General features: G+C 53.0%; 8 protein-coding genes across 8 annotated transcripts; 5 read left to right on the plus strand and 3 right to left on the minus strand.

Annotated features, from left to right (window-relative positions):
* Window positions 1-297: 297 nt before the first annotated feature.
* BO94DRAFT_590748 (WD repeat NOL10/ENP2 family protein) lies at window positions 298-2,535 on the plus strand (the record flags this gene model as incomplete). The annotated part of the gene is made up of 2 exons (XM_025616055.1): window positions 298-514; window positions 581-2,535. The coding sequence occupies 2 exons, from the start codon at window positions 298-300 to the stop codon at window positions 2,533-2,535; spliced, it is 2,172 nt and encodes a 723-aa protein (XP_025462131.1).
* Window positions 2,536-3,455: 920 nt separating this feature from the next.
* BO94DRAFT_561010 (putative autophagy protein Atg13) lies at window positions 3,456-6,916 on the minus strand (the record flags this gene model as incomplete). The annotated part of the gene is made up of 4 exons (XM_025614193.1): window positions 3,456-3,592; window positions 3,866-6,407; window positions 6,502-6,600; window positions 6,680-6,916. The coding sequence occupies 4 exons, from the start codon at window positions 6,914-6,916 to the stop codon at window positions 3,456-3,458; spliced, it is 3,015 nt and encodes a 1,004-aa protein (XP_025462132.1).
* Window positions 6,917-7,148: 232 nt separating this feature from the next.
* On the plus strand, window positions 7,149-8,584 carry BO94DRAFT_561011 (uncharacterized protein; the record flags this gene model as incomplete). Its single annotated transcript, XM_025614194.1, has 10 exons — window positions 7,149-7,202; window positions 7,257-7,362; window positions 7,389-7,431; window positions 7,465-7,474; window positions 7,496-7,575; window positions 7,679-7,697; window positions 7,769-7,849; window positions 7,945-8,055; window positions 8,354-8,467; window positions 8,558-8,584. 10 exons carry the CDS (start codon window positions 7,149-7,151, stop codon window positions 8,582-8,584), a joined length of 645 nt encoding a protein of 214 aa, XP_025462133.1.
* A 1,977-nt stretch (window positions 8,585-10,561) lies between these two features.
* On the plus strand, window positions 10,562-16,296 carry BO94DRAFT_628742 (BTB domain and ankyrin repeat protein). Its single transcript, XM_025617505.1, has 3 exons — window positions 10,562-14,097; window positions 14,149-14,266; window positions 14,320-16,296. Exons 1-3 carry the CDS (start codon window positions 11,007-11,009, stop codon window positions 16,013-16,015), a joined length of 4,905 nt encoding a protein of 1,634 aa, XP_025462134.1. The 5' UTR covers window positions 10,562-11,006; the 3' UTR covers window positions 16,016-16,296.
* Window positions 16,297-16,594: 298 nt separating this feature from the next.
* BO94DRAFT_304234 (uncharacterized protein) lies at window positions 16,595-19,030 on the minus strand. Its single transcript, XM_025606767.1, has 2 exons — window positions 16,746-19,030; window positions 16,595-16,679 (listed from the first exon to the last, which is right to left on the minus strand). The coding sequence occupies exon 1, from the start codon at window positions 18,749-18,751 to the stop codon at window positions 16,748-16,750; it is 2,004 nt and encodes a 667-aa protein (XP_025462135.1). The 5' UTR covers window positions 18,752-19,030; the 3' UTR covers window positions 16,595-16,679; window positions 16,746-16,747.
* Window positions 19,031-19,540: 510 nt separating this feature from the next.
* On the minus strand, window positions 19,541-22,384 carry vps27 (ESCRT-0 subunit protein VPS27). Its single transcript, XM_025609477.1, has 5 exons — window positions 22,076-22,384; window positions 21,855-21,987; window positions 21,515-21,796; window positions 20,689-21,457; window positions 19,541-20,626 (listed from the first exon to the last, which is right to left on the minus strand). Exons 1-5 carry the CDS (start codon window positions 22,141-22,143, stop codon window positions 19,719-19,721), a joined length of 2,160 nt encoding a protein of 719 aa, XP_025462136.1. The 5' UTR covers window positions 22,144-22,384; the 3' UTR covers window positions 19,541-19,718.
* Window positions 22,385-22,876: 492 nt separating this feature from the next.
* Window positions 22,877-23,725, plus strand: BO94DRAFT_590753 (uncharacterized protein; the record flags this gene model as incomplete). The annotated part of the gene is made up of 3 exons (XM_025616056.1): window positions 22,877-23,113; window positions 23,161-23,385; window positions 23,477-23,725. The coding sequence occupies 3 exons, from the start codon at window positions 22,877-22,879 to the stop codon at window positions 23,723-23,725; spliced, it is 711 nt and encodes a 236-aa protein (XP_025462137.1).
* Window positions 23,726-23,781: 56 nt separating this feature from the next.
* On the plus strand, window positions 23,782-26,334 carry BO94DRAFT_478463 (cysteine proteinase; the record flags this gene model as incomplete). The annotated part of the gene is made up of 1 exon (XM_025608688.1): window positions 23,782-26,334. The coding sequence occupies one exon, from the start codon at window positions 23,782-23,784 to the stop codon at window positions 26,332-26,334; it is 2,553 nt and encodes an 850-aa protein (XP_025462138.1).

Consider the following 26,334-nt stretch of genomic DNA (forward strand, 5'->3'; position numbering starts at 1 on the left):
AGGGAGGAGGCGCATATAAGGATCACGCGCAAGGCGCCATTATCAAGAGGGAATGAACCAGGACCCGATAACCGACGGACTTAATGCCTCACGAGGCGACGCAGCTGGAGAATCCCAGACTTCCGATGCCATCGAGACCCAACGGAGGTTGGCTCGGCCCGCGGGAGCCAATCATGCGTGATCGACACCCGCAGCGTCACGTGGGCCCAGCTATCGCTATCGGCGAACTTTTTTTCTTGGGCAAATGCCTTTTTTCTTTCCACCAGGTCTGCGCGACGAGCTGCAACCGCTATCGCCATGAAGCTCTCCAATCAGTCGGAGGTCCCTGTCTATACCATCTCCGGCTCCAACACTGCGCGGCCCCTCCCCGAGTGGCTTGCCCGGCGGAGAAAGCGCAGTTTGAAAAATGACCCGGAGTATGCGAACCGCATCGAGCTGCTTCAGGACTTCGAATTCGAAGAAGCCAGCCAGTGTATCCGAGTCAGTGAAGATGGCGAGTGGGTTATGAGCACAGGTGCGATCACTTTACCAACTTTTCTTCTTTTCTTTTCTCTCAACTAACTTGGGTTCTTTCGCACAGGAACATACAAGCCTCAGATCCATACGCACTATCTCCCCCAACTCTCCCTCTCATGGGCCCGTCATACCGTGGCTCTCAATACCACCTTCCTCCTGCTCTCCTCCGATTACTCGAAATCCCTCCACCTACAGTCCGACCGCTCGCTCGAGTTTCATACGCCTCAAGGCTGTCATTACACCACCAGACTCCCCAGATATGGACGTGACTTGGTATACGATAGGCAGTCAACCGAAGCCTTGGTTCCTGCAGTAGGTGTGAACTCCGATGGCATGGGAGAGGTTTTCCGTCTCAATCTGGAATTGGGTCGGTACATGCGCAGCTTTGAGGTCGATGTTGGCGGAGACGATTTCACCTCTGCCGGCGCAGGAACTTTGCAGGGTGGCATCAACACAGGCGCGGTCAACACAGGAGCGATCGCCGAAGAGAGCCACAATCTCTTGGCTTTCGGTACCACCATGGGTACAGTGGAGCTTTGGGATCCTAGAGCTAAAGGCAGAGCCGGAGTGTTACTGCCGCCAACTCAGTCTGGCCCCGATGAGGCCCGGCATGAGATCACGGCCTTGGAGTTCCATCGCTCGGGCCTGACCCTCGGGACTGGTTCTTCGAACGGCCTTATTCACCTTTATGATCTTCGGTCACCGGTACCCCTCCTCAAGAAAGACCAGGGATACGGCTTCCCTATTCACACGTTGAAGTTCCTACAGCCATCAACGGCCACACGTGAACAGACCATGGAACCCAAGATCATGTCTGCGGATAAGAAGATTATCAAGATATGGGATCCCCGGGATGGAACCCCTTGGACATCTGTTGAACCGGCTGTCGATCTCAACTCCGTTGCTTGGTGCAAGGATAGCGGTATGATCTTGACCGCTAACGAAGGGCGTCAACAGCATTCATTCTTCATCCCACAACTTGGTCCCGCTCCTAAGTGGTGTTCGTTCTTGGACAACCTCGTTGAGGAGATGGCTGAAGATCCTAACGATCCTAACGCTTTCAGCAGCGGTCAAACCGGCGCTGTTTACGATAACTTCAAGTTCTTGACTGCTCCTCAGTTGAAGAACCTGAACCTGGACCACCTGATCGGCAGAACCAGCCTCCTACGCCCTTACATGCACGGTTACTTTGTGGCTCAGCAGCTGTACGAAGAGGCCAGACTGATCACCAACCCGTACATCTGGGAGGAAGAGCGTGCCAAGCGTATTAAGGAGAAGATCGACAAGGAACGCGAGAGCAGAATCCGCGGTAAGAAGAAGGCTGCTGTCAAGGTCAACAAGAAACTGGCAGAGAAGCTGTTGAGCATCGAGGAGAAGAACGAGCGCCGCCAAGCCCAGCGTGTCCTGAAGAGGGGAGGAGATGATGATATGGTCGACGCACCCGCCCCGGCACGCCCCACAGAAGAGCCCGGAAAGAACCTGCTGGGCGACAGTCGTTTCGCCAAGCTGTTCGAGGACGAAGACTTCGCCATCGATGAGACTTCGCACGAGTTCAGACTTCTCAACCCCAGCACCGCCGTTGAACAACCCAAAGAGAGAAAGGAGCGAGGCCTTACCGCTGCCGAGCAGGAAGCGATCGACGACGTTCCAGGCTCAAGCTCCGATGATTCCGATTCCGAAACCGAGCCCGAAAGGTTTACCAAGCCCGCAGCCTCTGGCAAAATTTCCACGTCCTCTTACAAGCGCACCAACGGCCGTCAACCCCGGATGGAGGTTTCTTCTTCGTCAGGTATCGGCGCTACTCGCGATCGCTCATTCGCCGCGCGTGCTCAGAGCATGCAAACCAGAAACAAGCCGTCCCGTCATCGTAGCGGCGTCGTCGGCGAGAGAGAAGTAACCTTCAACCCCAGAGGCAAATCAAGACCCGACAACAGGGCCCCTGCACCCACCGCACCCAGCCACAGCTTCCGGGCCAATGAGCGGCGAAGCGCCTCTGGCAACACTTTCCGGAAGATGTGATCCGGCCATCAGATTGTCCCGTGAGCCTGACTTCACCTATCAGAGCTCCCCCATAGCCAGCAGAGCTTCAATTTCGCTCCTCGGCTCCACCCCATGGGCGGTTTCCTTGACACACACACACACCCCATCCCTCCCGGCGATTCTAGACCCCCGTCTACCACGCAGCAATATCTCAACGCCATGCCGAATGTAACAGGTTACGCGACCTGCTGTTCATCCCCTGCATGCCTGCCTCAGTGTCACAGAGGTTTCCTACCAACCACACCTACGTCAGAGACACCCCCGGTGCAACAAACAAGGACTCCAGAATCGATGAGACCCACCATACCACAGGAAGACAACCTGGCTTGATGGCGAACTCGTCGGGTATCTGGGGTCTTCTTGGATCATACTATGTGATGAAGCAGATACCCACCAAAAATCAATACCCTTGTACTGTACATACTGCCAAAATTGAAGGGAAAAGGAGAAAAAGCGTATTACATAAAATAGACAGTTGGTGCTTCTACATGTTGAGCTTGTAGAGAAAGCCAAGATTATCGATGTGGGCCGGAATTGTAGCAGACTTTGTCACTATCTTGAAAGAGAAACTCAAACTACATATTAAGACGGATGTGATTTTTTTCAAGTTCGATTCAATGTTACCTGGCTATCCACCGTGAGCGCAATTTCAGGTCTCCTGGGCCTGATATGATATGTCTGATTACAGATCGGTCAATGATGCAAACCAAAGGTAAAGGGTAGAAGGAAAAGAATGGTGACAAGAGTCATGATGGCAGAAGTAGAAAATCAAATGAATAAGGAAAAAAGAATGGCAGATCCACAACCCAGTTCAAAGACACATAAACACTGAATACAACAAAGCCCAAAAACATTATATCACTCCAGAATGCAGACGGCCGTGTAAACGCATTTTGAACCTAGACCAAAACAACAAAACCTGAGAATAGCCCCTTATGCCATCCTCTATTCGCCTTTCCGGGTAGCACATGGTCGCGTCGCTTGCAGGTCAGTCTATAAAAGTAACCATCCTGACGGGGTAAAAAATAGGCATCGCCTGGTAGAAAGACAGCACCAAAAGATGGGGGGAAAGTAGAAGAAAAAGATAAGCTTGAAGGGTTAGCATTTGCCTAGGGAGAAAAAAAAACCAGACAAAAGCGTAAGATAGCAGAAGCAGGAAGATGAACCTGACACTATTAAAGAATAATATCAGACCATGAGAAATTTAGGAGTGTCTTTAGATCCTATGACCAGACATGGAAGCTTGAAAGTCCCCCACCGCGTCGACCGCTACCGCGTCTCGACCCACTGGCGCTTCCGTTAGAGTCACCTCCATGGTTGCCATGCCTGCCTTCTTCGAAGCTTCGCCGGGAGGCACCGAAGTCGCTCATGGCAAACAATAGAGGCTCATCCTCTTCTAGTTGCGATTGTGGCGGGATGTTGCGGCCCGAACTGGGTCGTCGCCCAGCCCCTCGGCGGTCTTCAACAATTGAGTTACCGCTATTACTCCCGCTAGCATTGCCTTCCCGGTCATGGTCACGCTCAGCGAGGTACGACGGGATGCCGCGCGCAAGGCTACTTGAGCCGGAGCTAAGAGAATGCGGTCCACCCGACAATCCCCGTCCACGAGAAATGCTGAACCGTGGTTGGTAAACATGATTGTTCGACAGCGACGAGGCTGCTGTGGGCCCGGACCCAGACGTCCTCTTATGGGGCCCCAATTCGTTCCCTGCTGAGCTCGGTGCTAGACCAGGATCTTCACTCACAGACGGAGGACGTTGTTCCCTACGTGTCTGATGTGCATTCGCTTTAACACCTTCGAGGTCATGCTGTCTCTGCAGAGCACTTAGACTATTATGAGATCTCTCCTCGGCCCCAAGACTTATGCTGCGCAGATTGAAGGGGAAGATTTCATCGTCATCGGCTGGAACTCGGGGTGGGGGAGGAGCAGCAGAGCTGGGCCGGCGGTAGGGGGGGGAGAAGGGCAACGCCGGTGAGGTAGGGATATCAATGGCAGTTACCGTCGTTGTAGACGGGCGATGATGTGCTATGGTCGTGCCATCGCTGGGGTTCTCTTCGAGAGAGCCATGTCCAGGGTGGGTATCTCTTTCGTTCCCATAGTCAACGATGCTGTTCGAACTCAAACGAGACGGGATCGCAGGGGTGTGGGGCGTGTGGGGTGAAATAGGCTTCCCAGGCGACGAAGCTGTCGAGATTGAAGTACCGGCTACCATCGGTGGCACTCCTGAGAGCTGCTTGCTCGAAGAGTTCGACGAGCGCTGTAAGAGCAACGACGATGACATCGAGTCTGATAGTGCTGCATTCGAGTCTCTCATCCTCTGGAACCTTGCCAATGCAGCGGAAGTAGCGGTTGTTCTGCGTGCAGTGACATCAACGGAAGCCGAACTGGAGGGATTCAGCAGATCTTTCCTCAAGTCTAGCATCTTTAGGAACTCTGAAATGTTCTCATCGTCCGCATGTATGGAATCTGCACTCGTCCCTGTGGCTTCGGCAAGTAAACCAGAGCCAGGCTGGGCGTTGGAGGACGTCGCACTAGCCCTGCCACTTGAGTTGTCATCCTCCAACTTGTTGATATTGCCGGACGAAGGCCTTCCACGCCGGTGGGTGAAAGCACTACTGTATCTTGCAATAGGACCCGGTCGAGGAGACGCAGAAGTTGAAGAGCTGACCGGATTTTCACAAGCCCCGGGTAAGGATTTGCGAGCGGAAGCCGCCATAGATGGAGGTGGCATGTTTTTAGACTCAGAAAATGGTGTGCGAGCTGTTGACCGGGGCGACATTCCCAATGGTGGATCCACAAGAGACGGTGACGCGGAAAGCGGCGGCGCTTTGAACGGCTGGAAAGATATAGACGATCGCCTGGCAATGCCGGGGCCACTCTCGTTCGCCAGAACAGCCGCACGACCTACAGGGCTAGCCTTCGCAACCGCTAGAGGCTTGCGAGAAGACGAGCTAGGAGGAGAAGGGGACGTAGCTCCAGAGTCTCTGGCGGCGCGGAGAGCCGAAATTGGACTCGCACTTGTTGTAGGCCCGACATGGTGAAATGTTGAGAGACTCCCATAGGCTCGACTAGGGTCTGGGTCATCGACAGTTCTTTTTTCCAGGGGAGCCGATCCGACTTCGGGGTTGGCGGCCTTGACATTGGACTCTCGGCTAGGAAGTGACGGGCGGAAGACCTCATCATCGGCCCCCATGAATCGTGAACTCAGCAAAGCCTCCGAATCATCCACTCGAAACTCGCAGCTCTTTCGATAGATCACCTGGACGGAGAATTCACCAGCAGGCGACTCTGTGGTCCCAAAGCTGTATCCATCAACCACTTTATTACTGCTGTCAAACAGCGGCATAGTCAAATGATCCGGTTTGGATTCCTCTGCATAGGGCTTCCCAACCAAGATACGGTATTTGAGCCGTAGGGCCGGGTGTGTGCGAAGCCTCCCGTTGTGCTTTGCGAAATTCCACGCAGGCAATAATTTAGAGTAGACGAACAACGATCTGAATAAGAGGATGCTCTTCTTATATACCGTAGGTAGTATGGAGCCAAGATCCGCCGGTAGCTTGTTGGACATTTTCCCAAGTTCAATTCTCCACCTTTCTAGTATAACATCGTCGGACCTGGACGACGGCAGCCCCCCAGCATGTGCCTCTGAAGACGTAGAAAGAGATTCCAAAACGTCATATCGCTTCCCTTGCTCATCCAAGGCAACGAGACTTTGATTTTTAGTAAGGCCTTTCGTGTCTAAGTATGTTTCGATGATCAGTGGCGGAGGTCGGTTTTCGATTGTGTCGCTTGTCCTCCAAATGAGTAGCTGTTCGCGGAGTGCGTCGGTATCTTCTATCTCAATGTTGAACTGATAGACATCGAATGTTAGTTAGCACGGGCACAGATGCGTTGGAAAAAACCCATAGAAAGCACGTAAAAGAGTATAAGCAGATGAAGCATACCCATCTGTTCTTCTTGGGAGTGTCGGTACCCTTGTTAAGAGCCACCGGAAGGTGCACACGGTCGTGCAGGATTATTAAAGCCGCCTTTGTGAAATAGTTCTAAAGAAGCAGACGGTCAGATAAAAGCATATTTCCCTAGCAAAGATAAGGAAGCCTGGAGCCAGTAATCAAGTCATACCGTGATGATCTGATTGAGTTTAGTTATTGCCTCTTTCGCTGGTTGTGAAGTAGGTGTCGGTTCAGGTGTCCCGCTCTCCGTCTCTATACCCAATCCCCTACTATTGTGTACCCTGGGGTCGAAAGCTGGGGAGGTCGGGCGGATATCTTGTTCTCTGCGGTCTTCCGAGCGGGTTGCGCTCGGCCTGGTTGCAGAGGGAGGCGCTGCAGGCGCCGGAGATCGAGGATGTTGATGCATGGTCGGGATGCGACAATATGGAATAATAGAAACAATTCAGACAGGTCGTTATAAGATCGACACAGAGTCCAGAATGACTGCAGTGTGTATATCTCGGATCAAGGAAATGGGGAGGTGACGGTCCCACTGCGGAAGGCCATGCTAACAAGCCCAACAGCCTGAGAAAGTCGACAAGGGAGGAAGACTGAAAGTAGAGGCTGAGCGCTAAGTCGCAGGCACTGACGGGGAGAAAATGAGAGACGCCGATTTCATCATTTGCTGTGCTCAGGCAACAAGACGTTGGAGCGTTCGGAGCATGCGGTCTAGACAACCTTGGGAGCTTCTCCGCATTGACGACTAGGCGGATCCAGTTCGCCCGGGGGGGGGTATGCACGGCGTCCTCACCGTAATGGGGAGAACAGAGGAATTATTAGGAATGCATTATGAAAACTACCAGAGGGGGAGGGGTTATTAAGGATGGGGTCAAGAAGAGGAGAGGAAAAGACTGAGGGTGGTCGGGGGGAAAGGGATCAGAAGTGAGTGGAGGAGGGAGGAGAAGGAAAGACAAGATGGAAGAGCGTATGTGAGGCACACAGCTAGTCAAGCGTACGGGAGCAGAGGGTCTGTGACGCACACCCGGTGACTCGATGGTTTGAAAGGAAGCAGGTCAAGTGCAAGCGGTCAGTCAGGCTGACGGGTGCCACAGCATGCCCCAAGGATGCGATAAGGGAATCAAATGAACCATGCGATCCTGGACAGACAATGGCTACGGGGGTCAGTAAGGGAGCTTCCACTTGATCGAGTGATCCCCTTGTGGTATTTTTGGATGGACCAAGATTCTGGCGCTGGATGTTAACGCTGAACCACATCCAGTTTCAGTCGCAGTTGGAGATTAGAACGGCCGATTGGAAGGCGGTCAAGCCGCAGCGGCGGCTGCAGTTCTGTACCGACCCGGTACGGCCGGGAAGGAGACCCCGTCACGGAACGGTATGGGGGAAAGATAAGGGAACCTGGTCCAGCGGTGATAACATGAGGTCATAGGCTGATAGGCCTGGCGGGCGGACAACTGGCACGGGGGGCTCTGCCTGGCAGCCGTAATTACCACGTCAGAGCTCGTGTTCCATACCGGAACGAAAAGGGGGCTCTTGTTCAATGGAACAGTAACGTAGCTATGCCCGAAGGAGGCTAGCCCCTCCAGCTACCGCTTGCGCCTGGGCGATCAATCAACTTGCATGATAATCACAATCCATGACAACATTCCATACTTTCTAACTTTAGCCATCGGAGTCCTTCCTGCGGTGCTTGCTAACTTTCTACACAGGGTATCCTACCAAAATTACCCTAGATGGCAGATTTCCAGCCAGACAGGCCCCAGAGCCAGCTCACTGACAGAGAGCTTGGATTTCTGCGATGCAGGCCGAGATGGGGTGGATTGCAGACAGCTCGGAGCACCGACAGCATGGACCACCTCCCCAAAGTCCTGGGACTGGTTGCCTCACCTGCAACGGCCTGCCGGTTAGGTGGAGAGCAGATGCCAGTTGCCCGGCCTACAAGGCACTGTACCTTAGTTCAGTAGCTACATCCTCTAGCTCGAGCCAATCCAATGTGGCTTACTGTACAAAACGCTGCCGGCATGATGCACCGGAACTGCGAGCTTTGCAGCCTAGGCTGTTGGCTAAGACCCCTTAGACAACCTAGACTCTTTCTGTCGCACCCCCCAAATCGGGCGAAACAAATGAGTGCTGCATCCTCCCCAGTGAAAGATTGTGACTCTGCAAAAAGTAAAAAAGAGCAAAAATACCAATGAACAACGATCCCGACTGGTCTCTCACGTGAAGAGTTACTTGGATGTCTTTGTTTGGGGCCAGTTGGTGGTGCAGCTGTATGCGCTGACACGGTTCATAATAATAGGGCCTGGCCACTCCGTATTTCGTACCTTTGTCCGGGATGTTCGCTTAGGGAGATTGTAGCCTTGTAGGCAGTTGTCGCCTATACAGAATTACATACCCAGGTACTCTAATCTCTCTGCCTTGTCATGATTCCCTAGGCCGGGACTTTAATATGATAAAGCACGTAGTAATAGTCTAGCAGCTACTAGTACCGGAGATAAATGGGAGAGCAGAACCAGTCACAAATCACATTACTTCCTGCTAATGTTATTTATTGCTTGCCTGTATTTCCGAAAACTTTACAGAGTACACTCTTCATTCCGGTTTCTTGATCTCCTTACCCTGCCACGGTGCAATACGCCATCAGCCTACCTACCTACCAAGCTATATCATCAACCCCCTGCTTAGGCCCGTCGGAAGCTTCCCCGTACTATCTAGAGGCAACGTGAGAACAATTATGACAAATGATGATAGTTATCAGGCGCTGTGTGTTTTATCTCCGGATGAATTTGCTACATCTGCCACAGATCTTGGTCTTTCTGCATCCTCCCCACTAAATCGAAAGCGGAAGGGCGCGCTCCAATACGATTGCTTCTTTTTTTAACTGAGAATTACCCAGTGCGCCTAGATTATCAAAGACCGCTTCACTAAAGGGTGTGTAGGTCTTCTACATACCACCAACAGCACACAAAGCTATAACCATTAAAATGTGATCGTATCTTCCAGCCATAGCATGCTCAGGTAACGAGTTCTGGAATAACTGATAAGGAATCTGGACTCTTGAGATCAGAATACCTAGACTGACTTATTGGGAGAATGAATCTCGGCACAGACAGACATGATTAAAGCCTGCAATACAGAGTTTATCAAAATCTTGAGTGAGTGCAGCCCGTGCTGGGAATATAGTGAAGGTGTTGGAAATGTAGATAGTAACTGCCAGTGGGCGTAAGTCGGTTCATGATCCATCACCCATTTATCCCAGTCAACTCAAATGGTCGCATTGACCAGCGCGGTGTCAAACACAATACATGGATCAGAGTGGGAGGTTTTGATACAAGATCAGGGGATCTAATATCTCTCAGAGAGGTGAGATCATTACCACCAAAATAGGAGACGAGTAAGTACTTCATGCCGTCTGTTTTGTGGATGATTGTAGATGTTTACCATTCAGCACTACATTGTACTCACAGACTGTTACATATTCCTATCAAGCCAGAGACACTACATCACTAATTGCCGCAGCTTCTGAACCCGACCATGAGTCGGATGGCTGATGTTATCCCTCAGAGGGTTAACAGTGGCAGTAGAGTTGTACACAGTGCATGCAGTGGTACAATGGACATCGGCTTATCTAACGATCTCCGCATGCACCTGGGCCCTCTCAGCCTGGCAACTGTCATGAATGCCTGCACAGACCCCAACTGGGGCAAGGTTCTCCAATTCCATCATGCTGTCCCATCTGCCCCCATCGGGAGTTACTCAGTAACTAATACCTAAATAGGTCACAGGTAGGTACTACTTAGCGGCGTAGACATGGGATTTCCGGATCTCCTACCTTAAAACGCTGATCGTATTCTCCTGTAGTAGTAGGAGCCCGTAGTCTGAATGGTTCCAGTTACATTCCCCTCATGTTTGATTGAAGACTGACTGCCCGCCGTCTGTCGGAGCGCATGGAGGGGTGCGTGGCTGCGATTGGCCACCGCCCCGAAGGTCTTATCCACGGGTCAGATGGAAAGCCATCAGGCAGTCCGAGATCTTCCCTCCAAAGCCCATCGACCTTAATACCGGCTAATCGCCTTCATCCCTCCTCGAACCCAGTCATTCGTGTCGATTTCGCGGTCGCGTACCGTCCCTCAAGCCCGACCGACGCGCCGAATCCTTCCCTTCGCCGCCGTCCAAGAATCGGAGAGCGATATTTGTCACCTACAGCTATCATCGCCACCACATTTCTGTGATCGGTCCTGCTCTGCTTTGCTTGCGTCTCACCACCAACCCACACCTACCTAACAGCGACCATCGTATCGTCTACGGCTCCGACCCTTCCGTGAGAAACCTTCGCGAGATTGGCTACGCGTTGACGGTCGTCGACCCCTCTTCTATTCGGTCAGAATACTCTTGTCGCCCACAGTCCTCTTGCCGGTGCGCCGCGAACCCTCTGCGGTTACAACGACGCTCTGGTTCTGGGTTGATAAGAGTTTCTGACACCATACAAGCTTGAGCACATGAGTAGCAAGCTTTGGGGATTTTTCTTCTACGATGACGTTGAGAGCTTCCAGCGGTTCCTGGCAGCTGCCACCTATACGACGGGCAGCCAGCGGACGGGAACCGGAGGGGCTCCCAATCTCAAGCCCGGAAGCCCCGGGACCGTGATAGCATCCTCGCCAGGCAGTTCAGTAAAGAGCAGGAAATTGGTGGGAACCTCCCCAGGAACCCCCATACCAGATCGGGGTGGTGGACTGCGCCCTGGCAAGACATTGTCTCGGGAGGAATTGAATGCACGAGATCATGACGGTCGAACTCTCCTTCATCATGTGGCTTCTTCAACGAAAAGCACGGCTATAGAATTTGCCATCGCTTTACTTGAGGTGCCTGCGCTTGATATCTACGCGCAAGACTGGGAGAGTGGTTGGACAGCTCTGCATCGTGCTCTATATGCGGGAAACGCAACGATTGCCCAGGCGTTGATGGCCCGAGATATACGTGATGCAATGGATTTCAGCAAAGCGAGCAATCTTGGACACCCGAGTGGAGGCTTGATCAAGGTCAAAGATCGAGAAGGCTATAGTCCGTTCGATGTCTATGGGGCTACAATTGCGTCTCGCGACATCAAACGAATTCTATCCCGAGCAACAAGCCAAGGTCCTCTACTCACAGATGTAGAGAACAGCGATGCTGCTTCTGATGTATCCTCTCTCGAAGAAGGCTTCGATGAAGACAGTCGCATTGGGAGAAGCACTTTGAAACCAAGGACCAATTTGTCTGGCGATGAGGTATTTACGTTTGGGAGTAACAAGAATCTGAACCTGGGCGTTGGAGACCAAGACGACCGCCAATTTCCCGAGAGAATCTCCCTCAAGCGGCCTGAACATCTCCTAGAGCGCTTCTATCGTGAATTCCAGGAGCAACGGCTGGTTGATGACAGGATTGACTCCCCTCATGATTCTGGTCATCCCTTGGACCTGCCGACCCTCGTGAGGAATAGACCTCTGAAAATCCAGAACATTGTTATGTCAAAACTCCACACAGCTATCCTTACTACTGACCCTGAGTCAAACCTCTTTCTGTGTGGGTTCGGTCCCGGCGGGCGCCTAGGCACCGGGGATGAGTCAACGCGGTTCAGCTTCGTCTGTATTGAGACCGGAGGGCTCGCAAATAGGAAGGTGATATCTATTGCCTTAGGCCAGGACCATACCCTTGCTATCACAGACCGCGGGGAAATCTTCAGCTGGGGTAGTAACAAGTTTGGTCAACTTGGGTACAGTCTCCCAAGGGGTAATAACCGGGACGATGTGCCGATTCAGAACTCGCCGCGGCAGATCTTCAACCCCTTTAAGAAGGAAGTCATTCTTGGGGCAGCAGCCTCGGCGGTCCATTCGGTTGTCTTCAGCAATTCTGGCCTTTACACATTCGGCAAGAACGAAGGACAACTGGGACTGGTGGATTCTGACGCCCGTTCACTCGAGATCCAGACCACGCCCAGGCGGGTAGGAGCATCGCTTTTCAGTGCGCCGATACAAAGCGTCTCTGCAATCGATCAGGCGACAGCGGCCCTTCTTCAAAATCACGAGGTTTGGGTCTTCTCCCAATACGGTTACTCAAAGCTCTCTTTCCCCTTGGATGTCAGCTCAAGATTCATAAAGGACAGTTTCATGGCCACACGGTATGGTTCGTCCATCAATCAGATCGTCAAGATCAAGTCTGGTGGAAACGCCATCTGTGCGCTATCCAGTTTTGGTGAAGTGTACACTGTTCAGGTCAATAGGACTGAAAACCCGCCGATTTCGACGTCAACAACCAATCCATCCAAGACTCGTAATTCTCTATCTCAACCGACTCGCGTTTGGTCCGTTAAAAAAGCCCACATGGCTGCAGCAGATTTTGATGTTGGACAGGATGGTTCAGTCGTCATCTGTACCGTTTCCGGTTCTGCTTGGAGGAAAGAGAAACGAGGGAAGGTAAAAGACGGGGCATCGAAGGATTACAAGTTTGCTCGCATACCCGGACTGTCTCGAGTCATTGGTGTGTGCAGCAATGCCTTTGGAGCATATGCAGCTGTCCAACGCGACTCCCAAGTGACGAAAGAACAGATCAACATCGAGGAAACCACCCTCTGGAAGGATCTTTTGCCTTTGTCTCCTTTCTACTCGCTGCGGGAGACCATGGTTCCGGCAAGCCAAGCTGATGAAGAGGGTACCTATATAGATCTTGATCCTGCTCTGGCCATAAGAAAAGCCATCATGTCGTCTTCGGAGATTGAACCATACTTTGAAACTTCGCAAGCAAAAGCGCCTGCGGGGACAGTCTGGCTCATGACAACGCAATCTGGCATACGGATACCTGTGCACGAATTCATTCTGACAGGACGCAGCTCGGTCTTAAGGAAAGCATTCCGAGACTTCCGCTGTACGCACCATGTTTCTATCCCTGATATAATGACTATTGAATTCGACAGCCAGGGTCAGATGCGACTAATGATCCATGCTGTTGATACTTTCACTATCCTGAATATTGCCTTTTTCATTTATACAGATAGCGTTTTAGACGTTTGGCAACAGTTGAGGTATTCCCCGGAAAGTGCTCTTAGGTATCGCCAAGTTCGGACCGAGGTGATGCGCATCGCCAGTCATTTGGGATTGCCGACGTTGGAAAGGGCTGCTAGGCTTATGATCGAACCGACGAAAACTATTAAAGTTGACATGGAGCGCGCCATTAATGACCCTGCCTTTTTCGATAGCGCTGATGTGGTTATCGAGTTGAAGGGAGAAGAGGTGAAGGCTCACAGCCAAGTGATCTGTCAGAGATGTCCCTTCTTCATGGCGCTATACTCTGGGCGCTCAGGAGGCAGATGGCTTCTGTCGCGTCGTGCAGATCCGGGAGATATCATCCGAATCGACCTCAAGCACATCGACCGGGCTGTTTTCGAGTTTGTTCTCCAGTACATGTATGCAGATACGGAGGTCGAGCTCTTTGACGATGTCCGATCAAAGGACCTGGACGATTTTATTGACCTTATCCTCGATGTCGCATTTGTGGCGAATGAATTGATGATTGACAGGTTGGCGCAAATATGCCAGAAGATGCTTGGGATGTTTGGTAAGTTTTCCCTCTAATGCTTTGACCATATTACTTATCAGGATACCTTAGTGAATACGCGCAGTGTGTGTTATTTACTGAATGCCACCGCACCGTGTTTTGTAACGGAATTTAAGGATGCTGCTCTGGAATACATATGCCTGAACCTCGAGGATCTGCTGGCAAACAGGTGAGTGTTAACTTATTGTGAGGCTGAGATAGCGCATCTTACACCTTTAACAGGCTGTTGGAGGATCTTGACGACATCTTACTTGGTGCGCTTGATTCCGTTTGCCGCGAGAACCAGATGGCCAGCTTTCCCGTTTCGCGGGGACGCAACACCGAAGAATACGTCTATGAGAAATATCCCGAGGTTGTCTCCCTTGTAGAGGAGGACAGAAAGCGAAGGATCGACTCTATGAGGATCAGATCTCGTCTCAACCGTGTTGACAACCACGAGGGAAAGTCACGAATGATGGGCAACGAGAAGGCCGTTTCGCCATTGGTGCAGAAAGTCATGGCTAGTCCAGCGAGGGAGACCTTGACTCCTACCTCTCGTAGCCCATTGTTGAAATCGAGACAGTCTATGGGCGATCTAATGTTCCAGATGGATGATGAATACCTTCTGTCCCCGGGGGATTCCGTTAAAGGGAAAAGCGCAGTTCGAGATGCTAAGCCAACCGCGATAAACGAGCACCGGCCGTCTCTCGATTCACCCGCTCTTGGCTCCAGTCTTGTGGACGGGGGTTCATTTGGTAGCCGAAGCTATCTGGATGATCAGATGGCTTCTCTGCGAGACGTTGGCCCCCCAGACTCGCCGTCTGAATCTCGAGCTGCAGCGCTTTACAAAAAGAGGAACGGATCTGGTTCTCCACCTGATTCTGCACAACCCCCGTGGAGCTCATCTGTATTATCATCGTCGAAGAAGAGCCTCAAAGATATTATGAACGAAGCGTCAGGTCACCAGGTATCGAATCTCAGCTTGGGGATAGGATCCCGTCGAGAGAATAACAGTAACTCTGCATCCAAGCTATCGCAAAAGGAACGGAAGAAGATCCAGCAGCAGCAGACGCAGGTCCTACTTGTCGCCCAGCAGAAGGCAAAAGAAGCATCCCAGAACCCTTGGAAACTCCCTAGTCCAAGCAGTCCTGTTCCCATCAATGGGCAAGTGAGTCCTGAGGAGTCTGCAAAATCCATTACTCCGAAGCCTTCTATGACTCTGCGTCAAACAGTTGCCGGCACACCGCCGCCTGGTGCAAAACAGAAAGTTGCTCCTGTGCAGGCTCAAGGCCGCAGTGTCTCCACCAGCGTCCAGACACCACCTAGACCCTCAATTTCGGGGCCATCAGCACCCTCTGCCTCCAACATCTCACCCACTCAGACCTCAATCCAATCTGTTCGCCACATACCACGTCCGGAACCATATCAAACGAGTTTCCACTCTCCTTCATCAAATTCACTATCTTTAGCCACCATCCTGATGCAGCAACAAACAGAAAAGGACGAAATCCGCGAGGCCGCAACAGCCAAACACAATCTGGAAGACATCCAACTGGAGCAGCAATTCCAAGAATGGTGGGATAAAGAGAGTAGACGTATCCAAGGACTCCCCGAACCCAATTCAACTCCAGGCATCAACAACCAGGAAGGAAGAGACACTCGAGGTAACCGCGGTCGTGGTAAAGGCCAGGGACAGCAGCAGCGCAAGAGACGCGGAAAAGGCGGCACCGACATCTCTACAACCCAATCCCAACCACCGGCCGCCAAACCTTCTCGGAAGGACCCCCCGAACGCGCAACAGAAGAGCACCCCTCGTCGGGAGCAACCCCAACGACCACCGAACGGGAACCACCCAGACCCAGCGGGTGGCAATTCCCGTCGCGGAGGTCGAGGTGGTACTCGGGGTAGAGGCAACAAAGAACGTGGCAAGGCTGTTTGATACAGCAGTCTCTGCTCTGCTCCGCTCTGTCAATATGGCAGTTTCCCATCCCCGTGGATATATACTATCTCCAAAATCATCTGATCGGAAACTTTTCAATTGTAATTGTTCTTTCAATGGGGAATTTCCTTCCCTATCCTTTATTGCATTTCATGACTGTTATTGTTATAGACGGAAAGAACGGGAGGAAAAGCCCGTTGGGATAGACTTGGGTTTATTCATGATTGGATAGCTGGAAGTTTTTTCATGTATAGTTAATCGGAGAGAGAATTATTACCGACATACCTGGGTCCCCTATAGTATTTGTATTTTTGTCCTTGAAGTATTGCCTGACACTGAGGTTAGATTGGGAAATAAAGTTGGAAGGATTTACAGGTCGGTAAGTACTTCAGACCAAAAGAACTAGGGATTGTCCTAGTCGAGGTTCCATTGTCTAGGAGGTTCTCAATAAAATTAATTACATTATTACGTAGAAAGTATCTATCATCGTAGCATAAGATGGACACGGAAAGAGGCTAAAGGGGGCGAGAAGGGAAAAGAGGAGAAAAGCAGCACTCGGAATAAAAGCCCATGGTAATGCCTCATCACGACGCAATTTGCGCAGAATCTTAAACTCCGGAACGACCCTATGCGCTACAACATGCAGCCCTGAACGCCACGGTTGCTAAAAACAGACCAATAACAGAATGAGTGACGGTAATAATTAATGAACAAAGGGGGGGTGTTGTACAATTAGCCGGCAGAGGCTACTTCGCGGCTTTCCCACATGCGACGGATCATCATCTCTGCCTCATTAGCAAGAAGCGTGTCTTCAGGGATGTCGTCGGGGGCCGAACTGCCATGGACAGGCTCGTCGGATGTGGACAATATGCGGTGGGACGGGTGTTGAGACTTGTGCCCCGGGCCTGCATCGGTTGATTCATTCACAAGGTCATCCGGGTCTTGTAGATAAGCCTGGGAGACTGATGTGTGCATTTCTTGGTCTCTTCTCCCCACAAGTTGTCTTGGCTCAGGGCTAGCGCTACGGCGGCCTACGCCTTGTTGCCTTTCGTCTTGCAGAAGTGTTAGTGCTGGTGCTGACTTGATCGGCTTGCCAAGCGATGCGCGTTGCTCCAGGCCAGAGCTGGCACCTTTGAAGTCATTGAGGATGGCGTTCAAACGGTTAAAGCTGTCACCGGTGGGGGACTGGAACCGTCGTACGACGGTCAGTTCCAAAGCCGTCTTCTCGTACGCTTTGCGGATATGTTTGACTTCATTGTCATGCACTGTCCCACTTGCCCTGGAAGGCCCGTTAACAAGTGCCCTGCCGGGTTCAAATGGCCCGGTGCCAGGTCGTGCGTGGGTTACAGCAAAGGCGGGGTCTATCGCTGCTGGAGACACTGTCGTTGACACCCCATGGCCGTCAGGCGGCGAAGTGTTGAGTGCTGCAGTGCGCTGTAACCAAAGCTTCTGCTGTGTGCGGGAATGGGGCTCGGCACCTGGAGGTCTCGAAGGTGGCGAGGCTCGTGCTCTCCTCGAGCTTGTGGCGCGATTCGGGGATGGCGGCGTTTGAGGGTGATAGTGCGGCAGGAAAGAAGACGGAGTATTTGGATCAGAGTCGGCACGAGAAAAAGCGTGAGACCCAGTCTTGTTGTTAATGATAAACTTGGAAACACCACCTTCGATAGATGACGACGTAGCCTGCGTGTGATTACCAGGAGTATTCGCCAATGTAGTGTGGGACGAGGACAGTGGGCGCCGTGCGCCATCATGCCCAGAAGCCAAGTTGGTCAGGGAGGCGTTGCGAGAAAGCGAATCCACCACAGTCGGCTTCACCGTAGCCGATATGGAAGACATGGCGGGGGGCGCCTTTGCGGAGTGCGACGGGCTTAGCAAACGGGCTGCGATATCAGCGTGGTCGAGAGCGCGACTGGAATCGTCGGTTCTCTCCTCCAAATCGGAAGGCCGTTGTGTAGCAGTATCGTCGTCGTCGTGTTCGTCGTCGTCGTCGTCCGATAGATGGTCGTCACCAAAACTCTTACTGGTTGACTCTGGGAGGCTGGTTGCTCGGGGGAACTGCGGGTAAGAGCGTTTGACGAAGGTAAGGGGGTCTACCAGCACAGCAGGATTCTCCACACTTTCTTTCGATTGTGCAACAGAGCTGCGCCGTGTGCTTTCAGGTGACTGTGTAGTATCTTCCCAGTCAGCGTCGTCGTTGTCGGAATCTGCCAGCTCGAAGCCCACGGTCTTCTTCTTCCCGGAACTGGTGTGAGGACGGTCCGTGACCAAAGCCTTCTTCCCCAAAACAACCGAAGTATTCCGTCGGAGAGCCGGACTGGAGTAATTCTTTTTCATTGAACCGGTGCTGCGGTGAGGTTCGTCCAACACCCCATCCCAGCGGACGTGCTGCCCACGCGGGCTTGCAGCGGGCGTCACAGCAGCAGGCGTCGGAGGCGCGGACTTCTTGCGTTGATGCAGGCGGGCGGATCCTTCCGTAACGATTTGCTGGGCGGATTGGTGTCGCTGCAGTTTGTTTAAATTCTTTCCAAAGGAAGGATTGCGGTGATGATTGCGACCACCACCGACAAGATGGGGGCGATGTGGCCTATGGGTAGATTTTTGGGGGTTGGAGGAATGGGAGTGAGCAAGCTCGCCTTGGGTCGAAGAGGAGGAGCGCGTGACAACGGCATGGGAGGAGACAGCGCGGCGGCCCAGCCCCGGGCGCTTAACGGGGGAGGAGGTGTTGGAGGTCGGCATGGCGGCAATCACAGGCGAGGCGAGGCAAGGCAAGGCAGGGTTTAAGGCAAGGGCGTCCCAACGGGCCACGGGAACCAGCGCCGGATCGGGTGACGAGCAGCAGTCGGAAGAATAGCGATCGAGGCGATTGGAGGGCGTCTGAAGCAGCCCCGGTGTCACAACAGCAGCCTGGCGCTGCAGAAAATATTGGCGGGCGGGTCTGAGAGAGGCAGGCAGGTAAGCACGCCAGCCAGCCAGCACGCACAGCAAAAGCAATGAGAGACAGTCCCGAGCTGAGTCGAGAACCCGACAGCGCGGGGGAGAGGCAATTGGTGGATAACGCGACAGGCGTTACACCGAGGCCGGATAAGGAGGGAGGCAGCGAGGAGAGGTGCGGGATGCAGAGAGAGGAGATGAGAGGAGAGGAGAGGAGGACGGGGAAGATGGGGTGGGAGCGGAGACGAAGCCGATGACCAGGAGAAGGAGAGGCACTGGGTCTATCTAGGACATTGGGAGGAGGACTCCCAGGACCGACAAGCAGCAAAACGAAGGAAGAGGAGAGATGATGGAGGAAAAGGAATGCCGAAGGGGAGCGAAGGGAATGAAGGGAATACTTACAATTTACATACATTGCTGAGAGGCGGTAATACCCGTCCCCCCCATACGCTGTACGGTATCGCCGTACGGTCCAGACCGAGGGCTTCCACGCCTCGTTGCCGTTGTCGGCCTTTTTTTTGCCACCGACGATCGCGACGAGCGACACGAGGCCGTCGCCAGTGGATGCGTCATCTATCTACCGTCGGTCCTACACAACGAGCACTAACACAGCCTTCCAGCGTCTTTCCATCCGTGGGATTGCGAGAACTGTACAGACAATTTCGTGGCATGCAAACAACCAATCCGTTGGTATCATGGTGACAAAAGACTATATAATAATTAAGGAAACGTATCACCGGAAAAAACGCTCAACTCGGCCCCACCCCCGCCTTTACAGCTCAATCAAACTTTCCTCCACCGGTGGCCGGGTCGGCGCCGGCTGCTGATACTGTGCGTGAGCCGGCGGCATGCCTACCGGAGACACATCTCCAACGGACTGGCCTTGGTGTCCCGGTGTTCCCTGGGGGTAGGGTGGGAATGGAGATCCCTGTGGAGGTTGCTGCTGGGCATAAAACGATGCAACGGACGGATCTGTGGGCTGGCGTTGAAGTACCCCTTGACCACTAGGTTGCATAGGATGAGGATCCGTCAAATGCATGTAGCTGGAAGCCGGCACCTGGTCCGTGGGTAGATCTGGCGCCGACGGTGCGGGTGGCTGATACTGCGGATCACGTTGCAGAATAGGCGAGGGCTGATAAGGCATATCTGATTCGAATTGCCGGGGGTGCTGAACTGGGTTTGAGTCCTGTTCCAGGTGCTGCGGAGAGGTGTAGAATTGGGTCGGAGCGGCTGGTCCGGGGTAAGCCGAAGGATTGCTGGGAAAAGCCATACTGGCACTTGAAGGTTGCGGAGATGCAACAGCATGAGCACTCCCGTTCCAAGCCACGGTAGGTGGGATAGACTGGGAGGGATGCGCGTATACATTAGGACTCATGGCACCACTGCGTGTGCCAACTCGTTCGTGCAGTTCCCTGTCGGGTTGAGGCTGAGAGTAAGGTGTAGTCGGAGTTTGGTGATTTTCAGCGACTGGATTCCCATAATAATAGTTTTCTGATCCAGTCTTCCCATCAGTCGCGGGAGCAGGCATTGACGGGTAGATGCTGGGGTAAGGCGATCCTCCAGGGACCGGCCCATAGCCCAGAGAATGTTGTGAGTAAGCGCTGGACAGACGTTCCTCGAGCATGCGATCGTAGTATCGTACAACCGTCGAGAGCTTGGCGTGTAGGTCAAGGAGTGTATCTGACGCATCTTTGGGTTAGCTCCTACGATGTCTCAAGTGACAAATAAGAACCGAGACTTACCGTGTTTGCTCATGGTCTCCCCATAGCTCCGCGCCAGCTTGGGACGAAGGGCACCGATGCTCTCATAAAGTTCCTGAATTTGAGGTTCACGTAGTATGGTTCCCGGAGGCTGATGCTGGAGCCGATCGACGAGAGCAGCGAAAAGGTGAATGTTCTCCACCTCCACTGGGCTGAGCTCATAAGGGTTCTTAGGCAGAGGTGTCGCACTTGGGGTCTGACGGGATGGGACATCTGTAGATGGTGCGTTCTTCAAAGCAGCCGCATGCTGTTGTTTATGTTGTTCCATGTCACGTAAGGATGCCTCAATAGCAGCCTTCAGGTCCGCATCCTCCTCTTCTTCTATGGCGGGTTGATATGATGCTTTGGGTGGCTCCTGGATAGTCGTGCTCTGCAGAACATACCCACTTGAGCCCTTGTTCTGCGCCTCCTCCAAGCTCATCTGCAAAGCCCGACGGAGATCATCGTCAAACCCCCCTTCTGCTCTAGCTCCACGAGGCTCCATCACGCTGGACTTTGTAATGGAATTGTTTTTGAATGCGGACCGATCCGAAAGACCGCTCGGCATAAATGGTTTGGATGTCAACTTGGCATAACACCCGTCATCAACCCGAACAGGCTGCAAGATTCCGAGGTGAGGCAGGGGAAGGGTTTTGCTCGAGCACTGCGCATCAAAGACACTCCCACAGTTACGGCAATGGTGTTTGCGATTCATGAAGCTAAACGGCGTACGACAGCGCATGCAGACATCGGAATCAATCCATTCAGGAGGCTTGCACGATTCAAAATTAGCGTGTATGTTAAAGGCACTGTAACACGGGTAACTCACCGCGCTGCTCTCCAGCATGCTTCCACTAATCTGGGTCTTAGGTGGAAAGCGGAAGCCTTCGTCCTGCAGCCTCCGATACGTTTCCCCGACATAGCTCAGGTCCATACGGCCTTGAGCTGCCATAGCCCAGTCCTGGATTAGCTCGAGCATCGTTCCCTTCACGTCAGAGTTCAGCGGAGCCCCCTCGGTCTTGAGGAGCGAGACGAGGTTGTCCATGAACTCACGCGACGCAATTTCCGCCAGAAAATGCGTGCCCCCATTTTTCACGCATGTGTCTGTTAACTGCGCAGTGACCAATCCATCAGTATGAACGTAATTGGAGTGATGCTGAGTGGCCAACCTTCAGAGTCGCCAGCTGTATGTTTGGGTTCTTGTTTTCTAACCGCCGTTTCAAGCATCTCATAGCATCTTTGGGCTGAACACTTTTTGATCGAATCAGGTCGGAAATTTCTAGGTTAAGAGCAATGTCTTCCCTGCGGCAATCGTTAGGAACAGGTTACTAATGAGCCATCCCAGCTCAATCGCTACCGAATGAGATGAGAGAAGTTCGAAGAAACATACAAAGAAGATGCGGTAGCCTTTTCCACCTGCTCTTCGATCGGTGAAGCTGAAGAGAACCACCCCGCCATGCTGACGGTGCGCAATGGATGGGGTTATCTGACGAGGGCGGAGCCTAGGGTCGCTATGACGTTGGGTAGCAGCGAACAGAGGGGCGAAAGAAGATGTAACCCGACACAGATAAACGTAGGAATGAGGCTGAGGAGATGGCCAGGTCACGACCTGGGTGCTTAAGGAATAGACCTCCGTTGAAGCCGGCGCAGTACCAAGGAGGGAGTGGAAGCAAGCTCCAGGCAGATCGCCCGATAACAGTCAACGGTCGATGATGGCGGGAGGTACCAACTTACCTAAGTAATGCAGCAGGCGGCAACGGGGTGCCACCATTGGCTAGGAGCCTTGACTCAGCGGACAGCCCCAGGCAGCCAGGGTCAACCAGTGGCGTCATAGGCCAGGGCGGTGAGTATCGAGCCCTCGATGATACCGGCGCATTACATACCAGCCTACCCCAGAAACATCTCAATCCCTCCAATTCGATCCCGCAACGTTGGCTGCCTGTCTTGCCTGTCTTGCCTGGCAGTGTCCGAGTCTCTCCTCCTCCTCCTCCTCGAGGTCTCGTACATGATCCTTCCGCTCACCCCTCTCGGGCCTGTCAGTGCGGTCGTCGTCGGTCTTTTCCCCCTCCGGGTCTCCGGTATCCTTCCAGACACTCTCGATTTCCGACCCGAGTTCAACCAGATTCCCCGCGTCCACCACGAACCCGTCTTCCAGGTCATGTGCTGAGCCTCTCATCCTGGTCGTGATATAATGTCCTCCGATGCAGCAGCTTTACCCTCTCCTCCAGACTTCGCACCGTGGGAGAACGCCCCTCGCCGTCCTCATTCTCTCGGTGGCATGCATCCGGGCGGGAGGTCAACCGCCGGACTAGGATCGTACCAGGCCTACAGCTATGGCCCCTCCCCGGGATCTCAACCAGCACGTTTTCCCAACCTGAAGGATCTCCAAGATGAAGCGGCAGCTCTTGATATGAGCGAAGATACATCGGTAAATTTCGATCCCTGTTTGGTTTGAATGCGTGACGTTCGTTGCAGATCATTAACCTGGACTCCATGCAGCTTAGCATTCTACTGGAGCGGGCGCAAGTGGCTATAGATCGAGCCCGTGAGCTCGCCAATACCGAGCAAGTGGATAGAGCTTATGTGCAATATCTGCGTGCCTCCGAGATTACGATCAATATCATACCTAATCACCCCGACTACCGAGTGACTGCCAGCCAGCGTCCAGGATGGTACAAACGATTCAGAGATCTGATGATGGTATGTGGCAGTTTCCCAACAGCACACCTGGTGCTTCTAATTGCTGCTGTGTCTTATCCTTGTTAAACATTGGCTAATTTGAAGGCGGCAGGCTGTGCGAATGAAGCAAGGGACAATGGACGACATCAAACAACAGATATTAGAGAACAATTTGTTGAGCAATGTCCAGCCTGCGGGGCCCCCCCGTCAAACTCCCCACGACCAAGGTCACAGGTCTTATCCCCTGGACTTTTGCAGACTCCTGGATCAAGAGGCCGCCCAACCGACGCTGGCAACAACGGACTGCGAATGCCTAGCCCCTCGCAGTTCCAACAATCGGCCGAATCAAATGGGAAATTGAATAGGTATTCGAGTCCTGCAGGGGATGCACTTGCTGAAAGGTTCGCAAAACTGAAAATGCCACCACCTACCTCAGCTGACTGGGGCCTATCCATTAATGGCAAAAATGGCACCATCTCAACACCTCCAACTCAAGATCCTCCCTCTCGCCCATCGTCTTACGTCTCTCAAGGAGTGCCCCCACGGCGTCCCCTAGGACCCCGTAGCATGGGTTCCTCTCATAGTGTCCCTACTCTACCCCCGAAAGTGCCTGTTGATACATCTCTTCCTCGCGCTCCAGATCCAGCTTACAGCCCAATCTGGACAGTGCCCTCGCAAGGGCCCTCGAACCCACCCAGAACCTCGATTGAAAGCTCTCGTCCAGTCAATCCAAGGTATTCGCAAATCACGACGTCTCCTCGCGGAAGCCCTAGCCGTGATGGCTTTGACGACAATCCTTATAGATCGCAAACTCCGAACGGCATACATCAGGCCAAAGAGGTTAGAAGTAGTAGTGCAGATCTGCCTTACAGCACTGTAATTGAGCCTCAGCAACTGCTCGACTATCTGCGCAAATACAATATTTTGTTGATCGACGTGCGTCCACGGGATCAGTACGATAGTGGTCATATTTATGCCTCGTCGATCCTTTGCATTGAGCCAGTGGCTCTAAAGGAGAACGTGTCGGCGGAGGAACTTGAGGAACGTCTGGTAGTATCGCCGGAACACGAGCAGTCGCTTTTCGAGCGGCGCAATGAATTTGATATGGTCGTCTATCATGACCAGAGAACGGCATCGGTCAGCTACCTCGCCGGATCCCCAGTTGGGACCACAGCTCCTCATCTTCGAGCGCTGTATGACACGCTTTACGAATTCAATGCTTATAAGCCGTTGAAGGATGGGAGACCTCCCGCACTACTACTTGGCGGGCTTGATGCATGGATCGATCTCGTTGGTCAGCAGTCTCTTGCTACATCTTCCACTGCTGCCGTGATCGGATCTTTGCAAGCAAAGAAGCCAGTCAGGAAACCCGGGCGACCTCTGGGAAGAGTACCCACGATCGTCAGTGCCAACTCTAGTCTAGAAGTGAGGAAGAGAAGACTGCGCGAATACAAGCCACTAAACCCCCAAGAACTCACTGAGTGGATGGAAAAGTCGAAGACGGAGGAGATCGACCCCGGGACCTATGTCGGAGAGGAAGCACTTATGGAGGAGCCGGAGGGCGAGGAAGAGCCTCCTGTGTCGCCATTTGTGCACACTTATGAGGATTTCCTGCGTCGCTTCCCTGAACCGCATGCGATCCAACAATCGATGGTGGCACCGCATGTTCGGCCAGCAGGGACCCCTGCACCTAATTATGCTACCCCTGTTCCAGTTGCTCCGTCAAGGCCTCCGCCTGCGGTTCCACGGCCCAGCTACAGTGGTGTTTCGGACGGCCGGCAGATACAACCCACACTCGAGCGGCAGAACTCCGCGACCAAAACAGCCCTCTATACGCCAAGCTCAATGCTAAACCGGCTAAAGCTTCCCCGAACAGGCCTGACCAATTTTGGGGTAACATGTTACATGAATTCGACTCTCCAGTGTTTGAGCGCAACAGTGATGCTGAGCAAGTTCTTCATCGACAATCGGTTCCGATACTATGTGCAAAAGAACTGGAAGGGCTCCCAAGGCGTCATGCCCGGACTGTTTGCGAATCTAATCAGGTCACTATGGAAGAACGACGTGGAGGTGATCATGCCAACCTCTTTCCGAAACTTCTGCGGACGGCTGAACCAAGAGTGGGCTATTGATCGCCAACAGGACGCCAAGGAGTTCTTCGACTTTGCGGTCGATTGTCTGCACGAGGATCTCAACATTAATTGGCAGCGGACGCCTCTCCGGCCACTGACTTTTGAGGAGGAAATGCAGCGGGAGAGGATGCCCGTTTCTAAGGTTTCGAAGATAGAGTGGGATCGGTACTGTCACCGCGAGGAATCGTTCATCTCTTCACTTTTCGCCGGCCAGCATGCCAGCCGCCTGCGTTGCACCACATGTAAGCGGACATCAACCACGTACGAGGCTTTCTACAGCATCAGTGTTGAGATCCCCTCATCGGGAACGGGCGACATCTACCAATGCCTTCGCAGTTATTGCCAGGAGGAATTGCTGAGCGGTGACGAGGTGTGGAAATGTCCGTACTGCAAGTGCGAGCGAGTTGCAACAAAACAGATCATCATCACGCGGGCTCCACAAATCCTGGTAGTGCATTTCAAGCGTTTCTCTGCGTCGAAAACCCAAACTGCACGAAAGATCCATACACCGATCGATTTTCCCTTGCATGGGCTTCGGATGGACGATTTTGTCTTCTCAGCGCCGAACCAAGGGCCGACCAATGGAATACCGCAAGACCCGATCGCGCCCACGGTGCCCCCCTTCACGTACGATGCGTACGGTGTACTGCGGCATATCGGGGCCTCGATGGGCAGCGGTCATTACATCTCCCTCGTACGGGACGCGCAGCGGCAATGCTGGCGACGGTTCGACGATGAACGGGTGATGGACTTCAACCCGCGCGATATGCGGCACAAGGACCGGCTACAAAACGAACAAGCCTATATTGTTTTCTACGAGCGGGTCCCCGCGAAGTAA

The sequence above is a fragment of the Aspergillus sclerotioniger genome, assembly GCF_003184525.1.
Source record: "Aspergillus sclerotioniger CBS 115572 chromosome Unknown BO94scaffold_45, whole genome shotgun sequence".
Lineage (NCBI taxonomy): Eukaryota > Fungi > Ascomycota > Eurotiomycetes > Eurotiales > Aspergillaceae > Aspergillus > Aspergillus sclerotioniger.